This window comes from Porites lutea, chromosome 7, assembly GCF_958299795.1.
Source record: "Porites lutea chromosome 7, jaPorLute2.1, whole genome shotgun sequence".
Classification (NCBI taxonomy): Eukaryota; Metazoa; Cnidaria; class Anthozoa; order Scleractinia; family Poritidae; genus Porites; species Porites lutea.
In genome coordinates, this window is record NC_133207.1 from 34,120,436 (window position 1) to 34,143,639 (window position 23,204).

Here is a 23,204-nt window from a genome sequence, read left to right on the forward strand (position 1 = left end):
TTGGAACTAATGAATCGGGGGTAGAAGCGGAATCATTTGAATCTTGATATTCATGATTCCATTCGATTTTACCTCAATGATTCATGATTCCTACAAGAATTTTCTTCCAGATTCATGATTCACAGACTTTTGATGACCTATTCATTAAATGAATTTCTGAGAGGCTACTTTGTCTCGTTTTGCGTAGTTTTTTTTGGTGTTCAAACTTTTGTTTTCATCCAGAATTATATAGATTTCTTGACCACTGTTTCTCTGTATCATCATTCGTTTTGTCCAGATATATATAGAGTTTTTTGTTACTGAACATTAAGCACCAGCGTCACTGGAGAAACAAGCGGACTATCAGCCTCGAATGCACGAATTATATGGGGGGTCCAGGGGCATGCTCCCCCCGGAAAAAAAACAATTAAATTTTGACTTGCGGAAACGCCATAACCTGCAATCCCTGGATCGAACGCAATTAATTCATACCTATTTTGTTGCGCTTTTCTCAGAGACTCGTCATTCGTGATTCCCGAGCTAAAGTACAAAGATTCAGGATTGCTCAGTTTTAAAAACAAAGATTCATGATTCCTACAAGTTTTGTAACTATGATTCATGATTCATGCATGATTCCGCTTCCACCCATGAAATTAAAGCCACTGCAAAGAAAATACCTAAATAGGAAAGATACTAATCTTAATAATCTTCAACTTAAAAATGAAGTGTTGATATGGGAAGGAAATTATTTGTCCTGTTAAAGGTTGTCTTGCTCAAAACTAAGTAAATACAGGTGCTGAGAAAGGACATAACGTATTTTCCCTTTGAATATAATTAGAAATCGATACACTTGATTATCGCTCAGTTCGCGCAACTTTTCAGTGGCAAGGTAAAGCTGTAAAAAAAATCCTAAAAGAACTTGAATCAGTCTGAGTACTGACTGAGCTCGAATGAATCCAAAGTCGCAAACCGTGATAAGAACATACTTTCCTTTGATGTTAAGGAACGGACCATTAGAAAACTTGTCGGGGGCGGGCGAAGTACAAAAAAAATTTTCGCAAGGGAAAATTAAAAGAAAAAAAATTCATGCACGCCAATTAACCCTAAAAAATATTCATGCTACGGCCTAAAAAAAATTCATACAAGGAATTTGATAACGAAAAAAAATTCCTGCGGCTCAAAAATTCCCCATACACCCCTTCCCCCCCCCACCCCCATAACTTTTGTAATGGTCCGTCCCCTGAGTTGAGCTCTAGGTTTTGCTCGTTGATTAAATGTAAACACAGCCGCTTGTTCACATATCCTTCTTAACATGCAGAATACCAAGTCAAAAGGATATGTGCATAATTAACGAGCGGTTATCAACGGTTTGCGTGTCGAATGAATGAATGAATGAAAACTTTATTTAACTGTCTATGTTTTTAGCTATAAGCTAATGGGGGACACTGTAAAATAATAAGTTAAATTAATACCAGATACAAATCACTAAAAAGTAAATATAAAAGATTGCGTGTAGATTACATAATTATTTAAAAAAATTGTTAAAAAGCCTAAAACGTCTAAATATTTACAAGAGTCGAAAGGTCACCTTTCCTAATGTTCCTCTTAAACGAGGTCAGAGTTTCTATCATTCGACGTGTCTTGGCAACTTCGACTATCAGCCTGACTATGGATTTCACAGAAAGCTCGCCGTTTAGTTTCATTTTGCTGCCTGTAATTGGCATTTTAAGTTTTTTGTTCTTTTATCATTTTAAGCCAAGAGCTAAACTCAACATCAGAGGAAAATATGTTCTGATTACTGGTTGCGACTCTGGATTCGGTCGTGCTACAGCCATTGCACTTGACAGAATGGGTGTTTGTGTGTTAGCGACCTGTTTGACAAAAGAAGGTGGACAGAGTTTAAAATCAGTGACGAGCGATAACCTGAAAACTTTCCAGTTGGATGTGACAAACTCAGAGCAGATCAAAGAAGTCTACAATGAAGTCCGGGAGCTGATGACTGAAGAGGGTTAGTAACTGTTTAAGAGTTTCAAACCTTTCTCTTTTTGCTGCGAGATAGAGGAAAACATGGCTGGAGCTCGAGTTAATTTTAAAGGCTTTTTAAAATTATTTCCAGTGCATTCTCCCACAAAAATGTACTTGATTTTCATATGCTCTTTTTAGTTGGACTGTGGGGCCTGTTGAACAATGCAGGTATTGCGTATGTAATGCCAGTGGAATGGACTCCGATGAGTATATTCAAACGCACAGCTGATGTTAATCTGTGGGGAATGATTGAAATGACCAAAACATTTCTTCCACTTGTCAAGAGGGACCAGGGACGTGTTGTGAAGATCGGAAGCATGGCAGGTAAGGGAAACAGGTTATAGCTGTTCAGCTGATCTTATCTCTCTTTGCCTTCTTAAAAACGTAGGTGATGGCTCCATAACGTACATCCACGCATGCGCAGGTACCATGGTCATTTGCTATCAAGCTCAACAGATTTTGAAATTTCATTCTTTAGTTTTCCGTATATGATCCTTAAGTACATACCCGACTCCGTAAAAATACAAGATACAAAATAAGTTTTCTGGAAAACGATGCACCGACAAATAATTTAAAAAATTCTTAAATAAATAATATACAAAATATGAAATTTCAAATCAGTTCAGATTTCATTTGCTTTGATACCATTTTTTATAATGTTTTACGTAATGCCCTCGAAAGCCTTACAAAGTAACAATGAATATCATCAGTCATATGCATGGCTTCAAGGGACCATTTCTTGTAAGCCGCCGTCCGAACTAAATCACGCCACCTTTGTAGTAATCATGCTCTTGTCACGCTGATTTTATCCTTTCACAACCCCTAATAAGAACATAAGTCTAATAATGTTTCTTGTATGGGTACCAAGGTAGTCATAGTACGCGAGACATGTCTATTGACAATATGGACTGACTGCTGAAGACGTTCTCTGCGCTTACCCTGCAGTAGAGTGCAAACATGCTGCTAAAATGCACATTGGTACTACGTACCAGAGGCTGACGTGAAGTTTGCTGTCCAGTGTGTCTATAATGTTTTATCAAAATTTTCAAATTTCAAATTGATAAAGAAGGCTGAAGAAGACAAAGCAAACGGCTTAATTAACGTCACTATCTAAGGACGCGATCAGCTGAACTGAAACTGGGTCTTAAGTCACCTACAGCCAGCATGGTCGATCTTAGCAGTTTTTTCAAGACCCTGATTATTGTCCGGCCTGCAGATCAACAGATTGGCGTCGCTTATGCAACTGTGCTAATCAGGCGACGGTTTGACCTGTCGGAAAGTGCAAATTCCTAACTGTGCGCTTGCAAGTAATAAGGGCGCAGAAAGAACGGGGCGCGCAAGGGGGACACGCGAGGGAAAAGAAGGCCCGCTCGCTTGTTTCCTTTCGCGAGTCCCTTTCTATAACTTCCAAGCGCCTGTTGTTCCCGACTCTCATAAGCGACTGACTTTCTCTTGGTTTGATTCATTAGTAGTTAATTGAAATGACGCACGATAACCATATGGGCGTCTTTTTTCACATCTAAAGTCAGCGAGTAGCGGAGTTCGAAAAACGTGAAGGGAAAGCAGGAACCTCCCCGCCTCCAAATATTAGATCGAATGCGCCGGAAAACTAATACTTGAAAACTTTTTTGTTATTGCCTTCTTATTTCTGATATATTTTTTGCACTTTAACAAAACACACAGGTCGTTTGTCATTTAACTTCTTGTCAGCCTACAGTATAACCAAGTATGGTGTGGAGGCGTTTTCAGATGCACTGAGACGAGAAATGTATCCCTGGGGGGTGAGAGTGAGTATACTGGAACCAGGTGAATTTCAAACAGATATGCATCAGCCCTCTAAATTGGGAAAATGTTTCAAAGATGGCTGGGAAAACCTGGTTGACCGGCTAAAGGAAGAATACGGAGAGGAATACTTGAATGGAGGTAAGCACCAGTGCAAACCGAGAATTTATAAGTGATCTGACTGTTCAGAATTCTGCTTAATAAAAAGATGTCATAATTACAGCTTAAACAGTAATTATGTTTAAAAATTGTCCCTTATTAATACTGACCTAAAGTTTAAAGGGGCCGGGTGGGACGCAGATTGCGGTTTGAAACTTGCCCTATGCGAATTACCCGTATGGAATCACAAAGTGTTACAGTTCTGATAGATGAAGCGTTGTGTTCGCGTGACAGGAGTCTATGCCTTCGTTATGAGGAATGTTAGTGTAGAGAGATGACACGTTTAGGGTGACAATAAAAGCATTTTCGGGTATCTGTCCAAGGTGTTCCAGTTTGTTGAGAAAGTGTGGCGTGTCTTTTATGAATTAATGTGTAGTATGTACCAGGAGTTTGAGATGATGGTCTGCAGTTGTAAAACACGTTCAGTAGGATGGCTATTGCTGGAAACAATTGCAATGGGGTAAAATGTATTAGAACGTGCGGGTTTGGAGATAGTCTGTATCAGAAAAAGTGGTCCTTGCTTCCAAAATTGAATTTACAATTTAATATTGGTATGTATAACATGGCATTTTTGTTGGGTAGGGGCAATGGAGGGGAGCGCGAGGGAGCGCGAGTTAACAGCGGAGCTAACTTAAGAGGGGAATGGGGTGGAAACAACGAGAAGGCAACATGGACCGGTGAACATGGGTTTATGGTTTTTACTTTTCTCGCGCATTCGACAAAGAAAACCGCCAGCCACGCAAGCTATTTTATATGCGAAGGCGCATAGTTTACTTCCAGTTTCGTACGCACTTGTAAAGGTCTGGGTCTTGTAACGTCGAAAAGGACGACGAAACCGTTAACAAGGAATTATGGTCGGTACATGATCCTCCCCAATAATGAAAGGTGTTTAAGATGTGCCAAAAGCGGAGTAATGGCGCCATCGCGTAGTACTTGTAGAGTTTGCCTTTTGGTCGAGGGTCGAGGGTAACTACCGTAGTCGAGGGTCGAGGGTAAATGGTCGAGAGTAACTAGTCGAGGGTCCAGGGTAAATGGTCGAGGGTCGAAAAATCCTCCACAATTATTTCTGAATTTTTTTTTCAATTTAAGACCTAAAATTTCCAAATAAAGCAACCAAAGGAAAGAAGCGTGACATGAAGTTCAATAAATACCATAATACCATTAAACTGTTGACTGAGAACTTTGAAGCAGGATCTCAGCTCTAATTTTCTTTAACTATAAGACATTTAAGATTCGATTTAAGATAGAGTACAATGCATGTGCATTTTTTCTTTAAAATTTTAGATTTGAGAAAGAGTCAATTTTTTTTTACAACTCATTTGATGATGACCAGCGCAATTACGTCAACACGCTTAACAGCCTAAATATTTTTAAGTAGGCTTTTAATTGAATGGGTAAAACAACGGTACTTCTTGTACCGAGGTTTGTTAAAATTTTTGGCGATACACCACTTCAGCTTAAGCTTTATTTCTCTGGAACTACATATTAGGAGTAACCAATTAACTTTTTAACTGAGTCTATAAAGCTTATTGTTATGCTTATTCAGTTGCGTGATATTTGCAGTTTCAAGTTTCGTTTTCCGGAGCAATCGAAAATGTAGTGGGTCTGGGATCAGCTGTGGGATATATACCCCTTAAAAGTACCATTGTTTCGATCTCTTCCTTTACTCCTCCGTATTTCGCTTTCATTTCGGAATTTCAAGAGGCTTTAAAGCGATGGTGTGAATTTCTTGTTAGTATTTGCTATAGTTGTTTGCCAGCCTGTGAAGTCTGTGAATGCGGCATTTGACAAGTTGTGTTTATTACGTTGTTATCGTTGAGTTTTCCATGTTTTTGTCTTACAGGCAGTAAAATAATCACGCTGACCCAAGTCTCACATAGGACAAAACTAGTGGACGTGGGAAATATTACATACAAACAGTGAAAGTTAGCAGATTAGCAGCCTTTTTATAAGCGAGTGAAACGTTTGACAAGAAAACCATTGGGTCTCTGCTTTCAATATTCAATATTATTTACTCGAGTGTTACAACGATACATGATGCACGTGCCACTAGATGTTAATGTAATATCACCTTCATCACCGTGGGAGTGTAAAAGTTATAAACAACACAAGACAAATAAAACAGGCACCCGAAACTCGAGTAAACACGAGCCTACTTGAAAATTTGATTTGACGACGTTCAGAAATAATTGTGGAGGATTTTTCGACCCTCGACCATTTACCCTCGACCCTCGACTAGTTACCCTCGACCCTCGACCATTTACCCTCGACCCTCGACTAGTTACCCTCGACCCTCGACCCTCGACCAAAAGGCAAACTCTACTTGTATCAGAAATTGACTTGAGTTAATAGAAACTGATGTCGTTGTCATGACTACTAACATCAGCCTTCTTGTTTCTAGTGGTTAGGCATTTTACCGAGTTACTTCCTTCTGATCGCCTGTATTTAGTGGTGGATGCTGTAGTGGATGCTCTGACGTCACAAGCACCACGTGATCGTTATGTAGTTGGTCTGGAGGCTCAGCTGGCGATACCAGCGGCGACCTGGTTACCAACGTCTGCTGTAGACTTGATTTTACGCTGCTTGTTTAGCCTAAAAATACCAAAACCAAAAGGATGTCGAAACTCCTAGCCATGTTGAAGACCGACATTATATCTGTAGTAGAGAGATGTTCATATGAGAATTTCACCAATGAACAAAGTCTCGATAACTGCACTGTCATATAACCGTTTATAAGTTTTACATCGCTTAATCCGTTGATCGTAACTATAACAAACTTCTCAAATCTGATTGGCTATCAGCTCCCTGATTTCAGAATTAATTGGACAGTGTGATAGGACAGTACACGGCATCCACTGGCGCAATTCAATTTAATATATCAAGTTTTTTTTATTCTCTTCTAGCTAAAACTCTCGAAATATCTTATATTTTAATCTTTTAAAAAAGTTTAAAATTGCATAAATTTTGTTATAGTTTTGATTAGTTGGTAACAGAACTTCGTGTCTGTAACTCCCGTTACAGCAAATAAAATATTAAAATCAAAACTTCTGATATGAGAGAGACTTCAGTAAAACATTTTTTTAGGAAAAAATGTCGTTAAAAACACAACTTTTCGACGACTACAAGTCGTCAAAAAGCTGGCTGCCTGTCTAGGTGACATGCATCTTTTACCAGTTTTAACGTTAGAGAGGGGAGGGAGAGGGTGCTTATTTGCTAGTTTGGCCGACTAAGGTGGTGGGCACATGGGAATTGTGTACGACAGTGCACAGAGAAAACAGCTATTAAACTTTCAACAAGCTAGTCAACCTTACGTAGAAGGATTGGCATATTTTAGTGACATAATGAAGAAAGCGTCGAAGCGTCTGTATTTTTTAGTGCAGCTAAAGAGATCAAGAGTTCCTCGGCAGGATATTCACACTTTTTACACTGCTTGTATACGCTCTGTTCTTACGTACGCAGCACCTGCTTTTCTATGCCTTTCCATAGTACCTAAAAGACGAGTTTGCCCGAGTGGAAAAACGGGCAATGTCTATAATATGCCCAGGACTGCCCTACCAGAAGGCTATCGAACAGGAGAACATTCTCCCTATTGTAGATTTCATCACAGGGCTATGTCATAACACTTTCGACACCATTGTAAAGGACTCTATATTAAATACCGTCTGAACAGTTTAATACCATTCAGTGGTCCGTCACGTTATACTATAAGGTGCAACACGCGCTTCATCGCACCTAAAAGCGAGACAGATCGTTTTATCAATAGTTTTATTATTAGATCCTGTATTGATAATATATTTACGTAGATTTTTAGACTTTTTATCACATTTTTTTCATACTTTTATATTTCCTGCACTTAGTTTTACATACACATTTTGTCACTTGCATCATTTGTAAATACGCAAATTCAGCCCTCGGGCTGCAAAGTATAGGTTATTAAATGTAAAAAGGGTAAAGATCCTTATTTGACGTCGGTAGGAGCCCATCAAATGGTAACTCGTAACTTCAACTGACAAATCTGAGGCCGACCATGCGCTCACTTTACTCCCCCTCCCCCCTTCTTTCTCGGCCTTTCTCTCCATCAGTGCTACGTTTTACCAGGTTATAAAGCTATTTAAGCTACACAGAAGTGAGAGGGGTCGATACAAGGACATGTGATCACACCTGGGAAACAAACTCGCGCGATCGGAACCCCCACCCCCCCCCCCCCCCCCTCCCCCAAAAAAAAAACTGATAACCATTGTCACTGCCCATTTCTCCTGGGTCTGGGTATCAATCGAAGACAATGGTGATGCACATTTGGGGGAAAGGGGGGATCGCTTAGGATGAGTGAGAGATCAAGACGCTAAAGAACCTGGGAAGTCTGTGATCGTAAATCTAGTAAAGCAAATCTGTAGACAACAATATAGAGAGTGATTATTTGTCGGAAACCCGTTCACGACCGTGACCTAGACTATACAGAATTATTGTACTACATGAAAGCGATAAGTTAACCAGAAAAGACAACGAACAGCTTTTAAGAGAAAAAACCCACTATAAATTTAAAAAACCCATTGTTCAACAGAAACTGATAGAGATGATCAATAGACGATCATCACTAATTTACCAGCAGAAGTTGCAAAGTTAACAACTCATCCATTGACGAGTGGAAGAAATGTTTTGGTCATTTCACATCCAACTGAAATGTTCTCAGTGCGGTGTCGCTCGTCGCTGATTTTAAACTCTGTTCTCCTCCTTTTGTCAAACAAGTCGCCAACACATAAACTCCCATCTTTTCAAGTGCAATAGCTGTAGCACGACCGAATCCAAAGTCGCAACCGGTAATGAGAATATAATTTCCATTTACATCAAGTTTAGCTCTTTGGGGAAAATAACAAAATATCAAAAAGGTCAAAAAAGGCCGATCAAAGGCAGTAAAATCCAGCTAATCGACGAGGTTTCAGCGGCGGCGGCTGATTCATGGTGCATGCTGACTGTCTAAGTGTAGCCTGAGATCATGCCCTCTCCCTATTATCCACTTTATGTCTCTCATGGGAAGAGGGCGTTATTTTTTTCCCTCTCGAGCCAAAGAAGCAAAGAAGCAAAAAAAATAATAATAATAACGCCTGATCTCAGGTTAGTCTAAGTGCGACGTTCGCAAGCTGAATACCTTACTTATAACGGTTTTGGAACTAATGAATCGGGGGCAGAAGCGGAATCATTTGAATCTTGATATTCATGATTCCATTCGATTTTACCTCAATGATTCATGATTCCTACAAGAATTTTCTTCCAGATTCATGATTCACAGACTTTTGATGACCCTGATTCATTAAATGAATTTCTGAGAGGCTACTTTGTCTCGTTTTGCGTAGTTTTTTTTGGTGTTCAAACTTTTGTTTTCATCCAGAATTATATAGATTTCTTGACCACTGTTTCTCTGTATCATCATTCGTTTTGTCCAGATATATATAGAGTTTTTTGTTACTGAACATTAAGCACCAGCGTCACTGGAGAAACAAGCGGACTATCAGCCTCGAATGCACGAATTATATGGGGGGTCCAGGGGCATGCTCCCCCGGAAAAAAACAATTAAATTTTGACTTGCGGAAACGCCATAACCTGCAATCCCTGGATCGAACGCAATTAATTCATACCTATTTTGTTGCGCTTTTCTCAGAGACTCGTCATTCGTGATTCCCGAGCTAAAGTACAAAGATTCAGGATTGCCCAGTTTTAAAAACAAAGATTCATGATTCCTACAAGTTTTGTAACTATGATTCATGATTCATGCATGATTCCGCTTCCACCCATGAAATTAAAGCCACTACAAAGAAAATACCTAAATAGGAAAGATACTAATCTTAATAATCTTCAACTTAAAAATGAAGTGTTGATATGGGAAGGAAATTATTTGTCCTGTTAAAGGTTGTCTTGCTCAAAACTAAGTAAATACAGGTGCTGAGAAAGGACATAACGTATTTTCCCTTTGAATATAATTAGAAATCGATACACTTGATTATCGCTCAGTTCGCGCAACTTTTCAGTGGCAAGGTAAAGCTGTAAAAAAAATCCTAAAAGAACTTGAATCAGTCTGAGTACTGACTGAGCTCGAATGAATCCAAAGTCGCAAACCGTGATAAGAACATACTTTCCTTTGATGTTAAGGAACGGACCATTAGAAAACTTGTCGGGGGCGGGCGAAGTACAAAAAAAATTTTCGCAAGGGAAAATTAAAAGAAAAAAAATTCATGCACGCCAATTAACCCTAAAAAATATTCATGCTACGGCCTAAAAAAAATTCATACAAGGAATTTGATAACGAAAAAAAATTCCTGCGGCTCAAAAATTCCCCACCCACCCCTACCCCCCCACCCCCATAACTTTTGTAATGGTCCGTCCCCTGAGTTGAGCTCTAGGTTTTGCTCGTTGATTAAATGTAAACACAGCCGCTTGTTCACATATCCTTCTTAACATGCAGAATACCAAGTCAAAAAGATATGTGCATAATTAACGAGCGGTTATCAACGGTTTGCGTGTCGAATGAATGAATGAATGAAAACTTTATTTAACTGTCTATGTTTTTAGCTATAAGCTAATGGGGGACACTGTAAAATAATAAGTTAAATTAATACCAGATACAAATCACTAAAAAGTAAATATAAAAGATTGCGTGTAGATTACATAATTATTTAAAAAAATTGTTAAAAAGCCTAAAACGTCTAAATATTTACAAGAGTCGAAAGGTCACCTTTCCTAATGTTCCTCTTAAACGAGGTCAGAGTTTCTATCATTCGACGTGTCTTAGCAACTTCGACTATCAGCCTGACTATGGATTTCACAGAAAGCTCGCCGTTTAGTTTCATTTTGCTGCCTGTAATTGGCATTTTAAGTTTTTTGTTCTTTTATCATTTTAAGCCAAGAGCTAAACTCAACATCAGAGGAAAATACGTTCTGATTACTGGTTGCGACTCTGGATTCGGTCGTGCTACAGCCATTGCACTTGACAGAATGGGTGTTTGTGTGTTAGCGACCTGTTTGACAAAAGAAGGTGGACAGAGTTTAAAATCAGTGACGAGCGATAACCTGAAAACTTTCCAGTTGGATGTGACAAACTCAGAGCAGATCAAAGAAGTCTACAATGAAGTCCGGGAGCTGATGACTGAAGAGGGTTAGTAACTGTTTAAGAGTTTCAAACCTTTCTTCTTTTTGCTGCGAGATAGAGGAAAACATGGCTGGAGCTCGAGTTAATTTTAAAGGCTTTTTAAAATTATTTCCAGTGCATTCTCCCACAAAAATGTACTTGATTTTCATATGCTCTTTTTAGTTGGACTGTGGGGCCTGGTGAACAATGCAGGTATTGCGTATGTAATGCCAGTGGAATGGACTCCGATGAGTATATTCAAACGAACTGCAGATGTTAATCTGTGGGGAATGATTGAAATGACCAAAACATTTCTTCCACTTGTCAAGAGGGACCAGGGACGTGTTGTGAAGATCGGAAGCATGGCAGGTAAGGGAAACAGGTTATAGCTGTTCAGCTGATCTTATCTCTCTTTGCCTTCTTAAAAACGTAGGTGATGGCTCCATAACGTACATCCACGCATGCGCAGGTACCATGGTCATTTGCTATCAAGCTCAACAGATTTTGAAATTTCATTCTTTAGTTTTCCGTATATGATCCTTAAGTACATACCCGACTCCGTAAAAATACAAGATACAAAATAAGTTTTCTGGAAAACGATGCACCGACAAATAATTTAAAAAATTCTTAAATAAATAATATACAAAATATGAAATTTCAAATCAGTTCAGATTTCATTTGCTTTGATACCATTTTTTATAATGTTTTACGTAATGCCCTCGAAAGCCTTACAAAGTAACAATGAATATCATCAGTCATATGCATGGCTTCAAGGGACCATTTCTTGTAAGCCGCCGTCCGAACTAAATCACGCCACCTTTGTAGTAATCATGCTCTTGTCACGCTGATTTTATCCTTTCACAACCCCTAATAAGAACATAAGTCTAATAATGTTTCTTGTATGGGTACCAAGGTAGTCATAGTACGCGAGACATGTCTATTGACAATATGGACTGACTGCTGAAGACGTTCTCTGCGCTTACCCTGCAGTAGAGTGCAAACATGCTGCTAAAATGCACATTGGTACTACGTACCAGAGGCTGACGTGAAGTTTGCTGTCCAGTGTGTCTATAATGTTTTATCAAAATTTTCAAATTTCAAATTGATAAAGAAGGCTGAAGAAGACAAAGCAAACGGCTTAATTAACGTCACTATCTAAGGACGCGATCAGCTGAACTGAAACTGGGTCTTAAGTCACCTACAGCCAGCATGGTCGATCTTAGCAGTTTTTTCAAGACCCTGATTATTGTCCGGCCTGCAGATCAACAGATTGGCGTCGCTTATGCAACTGTGCTAATCAGGCGACGGTTTGACCTGTCGGAAAGTGCAAATTCCTAACTGTGCGCTTGCAAGTAATAAGGGCGCAGAAAGAACGGGGCGCGCAAGGGGGACACGCGAGGGAAAAGAAGGCCCGCTCGCTTGTTTCCTTTCGCGAGTCCCTTTCTATAACTTCCAAGCGCCTGTTGTTCCCGACTCTCATAAGCGACTGACTTTCTCTTGGTTTGATTCATTAGTAGTTAATTGAAATGACGCACGATAACCATATGGGCGTCTTTTTTCACATCTAAAGTCAGCGAGTAGCGGAGTTCGAAAAACGTGAAGGGAAAGCAGGAACCTCCCCGCCTCCAAATATTAGATCGAATGCGCCGGAAAACTAATACTTGAAAACTTTTTTGTTATTGCCTTCTTATTTCTGATATATTTTTTGCACTTTAACAAAACACACAGGTCGTTTGTCATTTAACTTCTTGTCAGCCTACAGTATAACCAAGTATGGTGTGGAGGCGTTTTCAGATGCACTGAGACGAGAAATGTATCCCTGGGGGGTGAGAGTGAGTATACTGGAACCAGGTGAATTTCAATCAGATATGCATCAGCCCTCTAAATTGGGATAATGTTTCAAAGATGGCTGGGAAAACCTGGTTGACCAGCTAAAGGAAGAATACGGAGAGGAATACTTGAATGGAGGTAAGCACCAGTGCAAACCGAGAATTTATAAGTGATCTGATTGTTCAGAATTCTGCTTAATAAAAAGATGTCACAATTACAGCTTAAACAGTAATTATGTTTAAAAATTGTCCCTTATTAATACTGACCTAAAGTTTAAAGGGGCCGGGTGGGACGCAGATTGCGGTTTGAAACTTGCCCTATGCGAATTACCCGTATGGAATCACAAAGTGTTACAGTTCTGATAGATGAAGCGTTGTGTTCGCGTGACAGGAGTCTATGCCTTCGTTATGAGGAATGTTAGTGTAGAGAGATGACACGTTTAGGGTGACAATAAAAGCATTTTCGGGTATCTGTCCAAGGTGTTCCAGTTTGTTGAGAAAGTGTGGCGTGTCTTTTATGAATTAATGTGTAGTATGTACCAGGAGTTTGAGATGATGGTCTGCAGTTGTAAAACACGTTCAGTAGGATGGCTATTGCTGGAAACAATTGCAATGGGGTAAAATGTATTAGAACGTGCGGGTTTGGAGATAGTCTGTATCAGAAAAAGTGGTCCTTGCTTCCAAAATTGAATTTACAATTTAATATTGGTATGTATAACATGGCATTTTTGTTGGGTAGGGGCAATGGAGGGGAGCGCGAGGGAGCGCGAGTTAACAGCGGAGCTAACTTAAGAGGGGAATGGGGTGGAAACAACGAGAAGGCAACATGGACCGGTGAACATGGGTTTATGGTTTTTACTTTTCTCGCGCATTCGACAAAGAAAACCGCCAGCCACGCAAGCTATTTTATATGCGAAGGCGCATAGTTTACTTCCAGTTTCGTACGCACTTGTAAAGGTCTGGGTCTTGTAACGTCGAAAAGGACGACGAAACCGTTAACAAGGAATTATGGTCGGTACATGATCCTCCCCAATAATGAAAGGTGTTTAAGATGTGCCAAAAGCGGAGTAATGGCGCCATCGCGTAGTACTTGTAGAGTTTGCCTTTTGGTCGAGGGTCGAGGGTAACTACCGTAGTCGAGGGTCGAGGGTAAATGGTCGAGAGTAACTAGTCGAGGGTCCAGGGTAAATGGTCGAGGGTCGAAAAATCCTCCACAATTATTTCTGAATTTTTTTTTCAATTTAAGACCTAAAATTTCCAAATAAAGCAACCAAAGGAAAGAAGCGTGACATGAAGTTCAATAAATACCATAATACCATTAAACTGTTGACTGAGAACTTTGAAGCAGGATCTCAGCTCTAATTTTCTTTAACTATAAGACATTTAAGATTCGATTTAAGATAGAGTACAATGCATGTGCATTTTTTCTTTAAAATTTTAGATTTGAGAAAGAGTCAATTTTTTTTTACAACTCATTGGATGATGACCAGCGCAATTACGTCAACACGCTTAACAGCCTAAATATTTTTAAGTAGGCTTTTAATTGAATGGGTAAAACAACGGTACTTCTTGTACCGAGGTTTGTTAAAATTTTTGGCGATACACCACTTCAGCTTAAGCTTTATTTCTCTGGAACTACATATTAGGAGTAACCAATTAACTTTTTAACTGAGTCTATAAAGCTTATTGTTATGCTTATTCAGTTGCGTGATATTTGCAGTTTCAAGTTTCGTTTTCCGGAGCAATCGAAAATGTAGTGGGTCTGGGATATATACCCCTTAACAGTACCATTGTTTCGATCTCTTCCTTTACTCCTCCGTACTTCGCTTTCATTTCGGAATTTCAAGAGGCTTTAAAGCAATGGTGTGAATTTCTTGTTAGTATTTGCTATAGTTGTTTGCCAGCCTGTGAAGTCTGTGAATGCGGCATTTGACAAGTTGTGTTTATTATGTTGTTATCGTTGAGTTTTCCATGTTTTTGTCTTACAGGCAGTAAAATAATCACGCTGACCCAAGTCTCACATAGGACAAAACTAGTGGACGTGGGAAATATTACATACAAACAGTGAAAGTTAGCAGATTAGCAGCCTTTTTATAAGCGAGTGAAACGTTTGACAAGAAAACCATTGGGTCTCTGCTTTCAATATTCAATATTATTTACTCGAGTGTTACAACGATACATGATGCACGTGCCACTAGATGTTAATGTAATATCACCTTCATCACCGTGGGAGTGTAAAAGTTATAAACAACACAAGACAAATAAAACAGGCACCCGAAACTCGAGTAAACACGAGCCTACTTGAAAATTTGATTTGACGACGTTCAGAAATAATTGTGGAGGATTTTTCGACCCTCGACCATTTACCCTCGACCCTCGACTAGTTACCCTCGACCCTCGACCATTTACCCTCGACCCTCGACCAAAAGGCAAACTCTACTTGTATCAGAAATTGACTTGAGTTAATAGAAACTGATGTCGTTGTCATGACTACTAACATCAGCCTTCTTGTTTCTAGTGGTTAGGCATTTTACCGAGTTACTTCCTTCTGATCACCTGTATTTAGTGGTGGATGCTGTAGTGGATGCTCTGACGTCACAAGCACCACGTGATCGTTATGTAGTTGGTCTGGAGGCTCAGCTGGCGATACCAGCGGCGACCTGGTTACCAACGTCTGCTGTAGACTTGATTCTACGCTGCTTGTTTAGCCTAAAAATACCAAAACCAAAAGGATGTCGAAACTCCTAACCATGTTGAAGACCTTCATTATATCTGTAGTAGAGAGATGTTCTGATCAGAATTTCACCAATGAACAAAGTCTCGATAACTGCACTGTCATATAAGCGTTTATTTATAAGTTTTACATTGCTTAATCCGTTGATCGTAACTATAACAAACTTCTCAAATCTGATTGGCTATCAGCTCCCTGATTTCAGAATTAATTGGACAGTGTGATAGGACAGTACACGGCATCCGCTGGCGCAATTCAATTTAATATATCAAGTTTTTTATTATTATTATTCTCTTCTAGCTAAAACTCTCGAAATATCTTATATTTTAATCTTTTAAAAAAGTTTAAAATTGCATAAATTTTGTTATAGTTTTGATTAGTTGGTAACAGAACTTCGTGTCTGTAACTCCCGTTACAGCAAATAAAATATTAAAATCAAAACTTCTGATATGAGAGAGACTTCAGTAAAACATTTTTTTAGGAAAAAATGTCGTTAAAAACACAACTTTTCGACTACTACAAGTCGTCAAAAAGCTGGCTGCCTGTCTAGGTGACATGCATCTTTTACCAGTTTTAACGTTAGAGAGGGGAGGGAGAGGGTGCTTATTTGCTAGTTTGGCCGACTAAGGTGGTGGGCACATGGGAATTGTGTACGACAGTGCACAGAGAAAACAGCTATTAAACTTTCAACAAGCTAGTCACGTGTTACGACGAGTGGAAGGTAAGAACACTGAAAAACAAATCAGTACGACAGGGGCACCCAACGAGTAATTTCGGTGAATATCTGTTCGAGACATAAAATCTTTTTTTAATCCCCTAAAAATAGTGACGTAGTTCTCTCTAGTGCCAAGAATTCCTACTTATAATTGCCAAAAGTTTATCTGATTTCGCAATTAAGCGATGCGGGAAAGATAACGCTTCAGACTGCTTAATTCATGAATACCAACACGTTCTATACAAGCCTATCCACATCCTACTACCACTTACTAGACTCTGACAATAAGGTTATTTCGTCTGACAGCTACACGGGTGAAACAGCCTTCAGTTTTCTCATATCACTTGCCTTGCTATACGTTACAAGACTACTCGCCTTCTAGGCAATGTCTCGAGCAGAATTTATACTTCTGTTTTTGATTGGAGGATGTTTTCAGTTTATTTTCCCTCGAAGAAAACGGCTGCGGCGGGCTGCAGATAGCAGAAACGGATATCTTCAAAAAGACAATAGTGGCGATTCCGCTCAAAGTCGTTCTACATCACAACAGAAATTGTATAAACGCTCTGAAGAACACAAGAAAACAACTCGATCATTTCTTTCGCGGGCTTCCCATTTCTCTGGACCGCAGAAATTAAGCGAAGAAGACAAGCTATGGCTACAGGCGTTTCATTATGGAGGTAGATAAACCCATCTCACTCAAAAGGTTCATTGAAAACAAAACGGTGTGGTGCTACGAAAAAATATGCTACTAATTTCATTCACTGCAAAATCGAAAGGTTGCTTGATTGGTGACGTTTAATATCGAATTTGAACCCGGAAGAAGCCGCCGAAAAGCACAAGGAGCGTGAAAAGCCGACGAAATTAAAAGAAATTCCTTAAGACAAAAATAAATCTCTCAACAACAGCCAACAGCCAGCGCAAGATTATGCACTTTCGATATAAACAACACAAGGTCTTCAAATCTGACTTCCAAGAGCTGCTTCAGTGACAAAATAGATCTTGTAACAGGAGTATTCTAGAATACATGCAGAGATATTGATTTGACAGGCTCAATACGAAAGAACTAATATAAACATAACCTTTGGTCTGAATCAACTTGTAAACTCAGATCGCCGTCAAAAAAAGACATTCGAGTAAGAAGACTTTAAATAATATTGCCTGTTCTCCATGCGAAAAAGACTGTACAGAACTAATTACCCAATGGAACCATCAGATCTTTAAAAAGTTGCTGTCTGTGTATTTAGCTGTATAATCGCCTCTTTTATTCTCCATGTATAATTGATGGAAAGACGATTTTGCGGCTTAAATGTGTCTAAGCTGTTTACAGAAGTGTCACAAGAAAAATTGGAATAAATAATGTTTTAATCAATTTGGCGCGCCGAATTGCGACAATTAACTTCTCATTTAAATAATTGGAAGTTAAATATAAACTAAGAAAATAGATCTGATTTGGCGTAAAGTCATTGCCGGCTGTGTGCCATAGGATTTTGCATTCGCCCAAACGAATCCCCTTCACGTTTCAGCATAGTAATGCCTCATTACGGGCCGTTAACAAAACCCGGATCGGATTGCTCGGATCGGATCGGATTGTGGATCGGATCGGACTCCGGATCGGATCGGATCGGATCGGACTGACAATTCGCCTTAAATTCCCGCCAAAATGGTCACGTGACATCCCCCGGAATGAAGATGGCGGAGAGAAGAGTATGTATACAATCTTCTGTAACTAATTTAGTGTTTCTTTTCTTTTTTTTTATTGTAAAGTGATCTCGTTATTTTCTGAGCCTACTTGAACGGAGGTGACATTTAAGATGTCATTCGCTTATTGACAACAAGTCGTCGCTATCGTACCTTGCTTATTACCGCGATTTTCTTAATCGTCTCCTCTGAAAAGAAGCATTCAATCCAAGCTCAGTGAGAAAGAAGACCAATTCAGAAGAGAGTGGAGATGAAAAGAAAAACAAAATCATTGCAATGAGAGATACGTACATCTCTGTCCGCCATCTTCGATTCGGGAGACGTCACGTGACCAAGCCTCTTTTTGGAATTGTAATCGTATGAAGTTATGCAACAGAAAATTTCCCAGTGCAGTTCAGTTGAAAATAATTCTTTGCGATGATTTTAAAGCTGATGGTGAATTTTAAGCCTGGTGATACATGAGAAACTATTTTTTTGGTATTAGTGACACAGGCGGCTAGGAAGAAAAAATCCGAGTCGAACCGGTTAGACTCACGTTGTGAGAACTCGGCTTTCTTATTCCGAGCCACCTGTGTCATTGTTAAAGCAGCTTTTGTCAAAATAATTCTTCTGCACCAAAAGCGAAGACACTAGTCCGATCCGTAATCCGATCCGATCCGATCCAAGCAATCCGATCCTGGTTTTGTTAACGGCCCTCATTACGCCATATTACAGTGTACCCAACAACAAATGTTGTTTTCCACCTTTCAAACCAAACTGCTCTAACTGCCAACATGAAGTCGTTCCTCTATCTCCGCCCACATCATGCACATCTCAGTTTAATTATTTTAAATCTATTTGAAATGTCCAGGTTGTAACCAATTTGTTGCCAAAAGTGTCTGCTCTATTTTGGAGGTTTCAAAAAGATAATATGCAAGTCAATTTGTCATAAAGGAATGAAAGACCGAGACTGGTCCACCAGTATGACTTTTTTTAAAAATTTTATACAAAGTAAAATATAAATTCCCATGTCCTTCTCTTAGATTGAGGCGTGAAGTTTAATTCTTACGGTACTTGCAATTGTAAAGTATTTTAAGAAAACTGTGACAGAAAGATATCTTTCTAACTTTGTAAAATCCCCGTGTGTGTTGTATGTATCGCAAGACGCAAAAGTCACTCTAGTGGAACCGTTAAAAGCACTCAAACAACAAAATTGATGATTCTAACTCAGGGATGGCAAAGTCAAGTCAATCCTCAGGAACTTGCATAAAACGATTTCACTCTTGCTAAATAGCTACAAGGGCACTAGACTGCCTTGGGTAAACTTGGGGTAGCGGAAGTCTGAAATAGCACCGAGCATGAAAATTTGATGAGCTTGAATTTTGATGACCTGAATACTGTCAGTTCACCACAAGTTTCTAGTCCTCAACTCTTTGTAACCCTGGAGATGTTGGAGGAGGCAGCAGCTAGCAAGAAATCCTGCTTCCTGCTCTCCTAAACCCCAATTTCTGGCAACTCCTACATGCTCAATTTTCTGTTTCATCTGATTTAGGCCGTATAATTTAGAGCTGTGCTCATCTCGGATTTTTTTTCAGTATATTTCCCGAGTGTGTAGTATGTATCGCAAGACGCAAAAATCATTCTAGTAGAACCGTTAACAACAACACAAACAAAAAGACAGCGAAATCTGTATTGCATGAAATAGTTTAAAATTGACTTGGTTAGTTCGATAATTCATTTTAATGTACATGTATAATACACATGTATTTAAAATTAGATTCACAATAAAAAGAAGCGATTTTAAAATAAAATATAACTTTTCTTGTCTTATGTACATTTTTTTCTAAATAATAAAATTCTATCAAATATCAATGTCATTATTTTGGAGACCTTTTGTAAGAATTTTTTGTAAGAAGAATAGTTATCAGAATATTTACTTAAGGTAACTCAATTCTTGCCAAATAGAACACAATTTTTAAAAAAAATTAGTATCATCACATTCTCAAAACTATCAGGAACTTTACTCTGGTTCACTGTCCAAGGAATGTGCGAACTGGGGATACCAAAGCACTGGAAAAAATAAACAAAATATGAAATGAATCTAATTCGCAACTAATAACCAGATAACTCTGTAAAACGAAAAAAAAAAAAAAATTCGACTACCGTTTTGTGTCGAACGATCACTAATTTGGAATTTATACTAAATGTTGCCTCTGAAATGACATAACAAAAGCATCTCATCATATTTTTGTATATTCTCCCTCTAATTTATTTTGTTATAAAGGGCCTCAAGTTCGAAAACTGTGAAAAGGTGATCACATCTCCCTCTTTTAATTAAAGTTTTTGTATTGTTCTACTGTATTATATTATCAAAGTTTTACTAACTTGATATAAATTAAATTTGAAGTTTTCTTACTTGAATACTCTCTGAAGTCCTGAGGGAGATTCCTCTTGTGGCTCAGAATCTGCAGAAAAAAAATTGCTGGTACATAGAAGTTTTTCAGCTATAGCACTACCTGCTTTAATGGTTACGGCTGGTGCTAATTAAAGAAATAAAGATCTTAGAATATTGATTGAATTACCGTTATAATTGATTTTGTGAAAAGAGAGAGAAAAAAAGAAACATTTTCAAAATTTTCGAAACGGAAAGGTTAAGACTCATACATTGTACCTTCCTCCCGCAATGATGGAAATTTTCATGGGCATGTATCCATTTACGTCCAGGTCAAATGTAAGGTCAGATCCTTGATATTCTAACTGTCAAGCAGGTGAGATCCCAGGCTCGGTCTGTTCGGGGGAGGGGCACGAGCTCATTTCCAGAACAACGGCTGGTAATCGAGCCTAATGAGATCCTATAAATGTTGTGACTATTTTAAAATACCATGATTCATATGATTCCTTTTTGGTAAGATTTTTTTTTGAAACGTTGCTTGACCTGCTATTTGGATTCTCTTGACTTATGGCATGATCGTATTAGACAGTTAAACAATCAGCAAATAATTACCATCTGTTTGTTCTTCATCATCTTCACTTGCTAACTTCTGTAACCTAAGAAACTCTTTCAAATCTTTCTCTTCAACATCATGTCGATTCTTCTGTCCATACTCAGTCACTAGTATTCAATCATATACAAATTTACACAGAAACAATCCCTGGTTGTTTTGCAACAAGAAAGCTTAATTCCAGCTGGACAAACGTACCGTAATATCATACTAACTATGGTAATATCAACAAAATTGAAAACCACTTTTCACCTTCCAAAAAATAAAATTCTCTATGCATGTCAAAAATTATCACACCTCCCACATACTTTCCACTTTAAAACAGTTGTGAATTTGATTGCCATTGAAACTTGACCCTTTCCAGATAAGGTGAATGTGATCTAATGCACTGTTCTTGATTTTTGTCAATGAAACATCTTTGTGCCCTCTACAGTTGCAGAAGTAGAAAACACCAAGTTCTCTTTTCTGATTGAATGTTCCAAAAGTCATTTGTAACTGTTGGAAAGTATTTTGTTTCATCACCTACAATTACAATATTTTTTTGGTTTGAATGAACCAGCCTAGCCAAAAAAGGAAAAACCTAGCAAGAAACAATGTGGGCTTGATTCAGACTGTCAGGAATATAATACAACAATAATTATGATATTATATCGGTTAACTTGCAGAGTCAACCAACCTTTCACTGTTGATGAACTCGTAGGGGGCATATCCATTCTCTCGTCAGCAACATTGACAGGCTGCAGCACATTAAATTTGGACACACTGGTTAATTACTGTGCTTAAACACCGAAGGGAAATTGCAGTATGCAGGGTAATTCCTACTAGACCACTAAAGTTGATGTCTTAAATCAATCTTTACATACCACAGTTAAATCTTTGAATATTACAGACGAATGGTTAAGACCAAAATTGATTATTCTAACTCAGGGATGGGAAAGTCAGGTCAATCCTTAGGAACTTGCATAAAACGATTTAACTCTTGCTAAATAGCTACACTGAAAACACTAGACTGCCTTGGGTAAACTTGGGGTAGCTGAAGTCTGAAATAGCATCTAGTATGAAAATTTGAAGAGCTTAAATTTTGATGACCTGTCAGTTCACCACAAGTTTCTAGTCCACAACCCTTTGTAACCCTGAAGATGTAGGAAGAGGCGGCAGCTAACAAAAAATTCTGCTTCTTGCTCTCCTCAACTCCAATTTCTTGCAACTCCTGCTCAATTTTCTGTTTCGTCTCATTTAAGAACATTGTATAAGAGAGCTGTGCTCATCTTGGATTTTTCCACTTAGTTTCGAAGGTGATTCTGACAATCAAAAGCTTAACTGTTTCTATAATCATAAATTCATTAAACCATGATTTTGGCATCGCACCACTAAGTGTAACTTTAATAACTGATAGAGAGTGGTAAGACTGAAGGAAAGTAAATAGAAGTCAGTAGTAAAAGCCTGATAAATACAGTTCAAGAATCCAAAGAAGATGAGGATGAAGAGGAAAGTTCTAGTTAATGAAAAATAACAAAAAATTGTACCTCTTTTGCTTCATCTGACTGTTCATCCTTCTCTGAAGTTCTCCCTAAAAGTTGTCAACATTACAAACCACACATAAACATAGTTATGGACAGAGATGATAAATTTACAACAAATAGACTCGTTCACAATTTTTTCAAGGTTTGATAAAGACCAGTTGGCAAATATCCATTGACACTGTTAAAAGAGTGCCTTAAAATTAGGAAACTTAACAAGTTTAAAGGTAAATATATGGTAAAGTGAGTGAGAATATTGCTTCACAAAGTTGCCAAATTTTAAGAGTGATGTCTCTATGAAGGGTGGCATGCACTTGCCCGCCACCATACAACTCTGCAAAATTTGGTGACTTTCATTAAACAATGTAGTTTATATACACATCGCGTTCAAACTTGGCATCTCTATTAATTTTGAGTCGTTCTTATTGGCCCTGCTGATGGATTTTCATTAACTAGTTCAAGTCAGAAGTTAAATAAAACTGTGGAAGGGTTTATTATACAATTTTATTGATGGCCGAATACCACTAGATGGAAGTAAAGCTATGGTTGCTACACACCTAGCTGAGGTCTGTGGCCTGCCTGCTTCTCTTCCACATACAAGGTGAATGCATACTTGTGTGCTTCAAGAGTCTGGCCATGTCGAGAAAAAAGGACTTTTTCCCTGG

The 23,204-nt window shown here is 38.6% G+C and overlaps 2 protein-coding genes and 1 pseudogene across 2 annotated transcripts in view; 2 read left to right on the plus strand and 1 right to left on the minus strand.

Annotated features, from left to right (window-relative positions):
• Window positions 1-1,575: 1,575 nt before the first annotated feature.
• LOC140944840 (retinol dehydrogenase 16-like) lies at window positions 1,576-6,801 on the plus strand. Its single transcript, XM_073393943.1, has 5 exons — window positions 1,576-1,623; window positions 1,735-1,987; window positions 2,143-2,328; window positions 3,688-3,927; window positions 6,332-6,801. Exons 1-5 carry the CDS (start codon window positions 1,576-1,578, stop codon window positions 6,574-6,576), a joined length of 972 nt encoding a protein of 323 aa, XP_073250044.1. The 3' UTR covers window positions 6,577-6,801.
• Window positions 6,802-10,680: 3,879 nt separating this feature from the next.
• LOC140944841 (retinol dehydrogenase 16-like) lies at window positions 10,681-15,723 on the plus strand (annotated as a pseudogene).
• A 3,982-nt stretch (window positions 15,724-19,705) lies between these two features.
• LOC140943568 (uncharacterized) overlaps window positions 19,706-23,204 on the minus strand; it is an 8,449-nt gene continuing 4,950 nt past the window's right edge. Inside the window, exons 4-9 of the mRNA XM_073392670.1 lie at window positions 23,097-23,204; window positions 22,546-22,589; window positions 21,696-21,756; window positions 21,022-21,129; window positions 20,434-20,482; window positions 19,706-20,087 (exon numbers count right to left, since the gene is read on the minus strand). The exon at window positions 23,097-23,204 is cut by the window's right edge and continues 18 nt beyond it. Coding sequence (XP_073248771.1) covers window positions 20,048-20,087; window positions 20,434-20,482; window positions 21,022-21,129; window positions 21,696-21,756; window positions 22,546-22,589; window positions 23,097-23,204 — 410 coding nt within the window. The 3' untranslated portion in view covers window positions 19,706-20,047. The remainder of the gene's footprint in view (window positions 20,088-20,433; window positions 20,483-21,021; window positions 21,130-21,695; window positions 21,757-22,545; window positions 22,590-23,096) is intronic.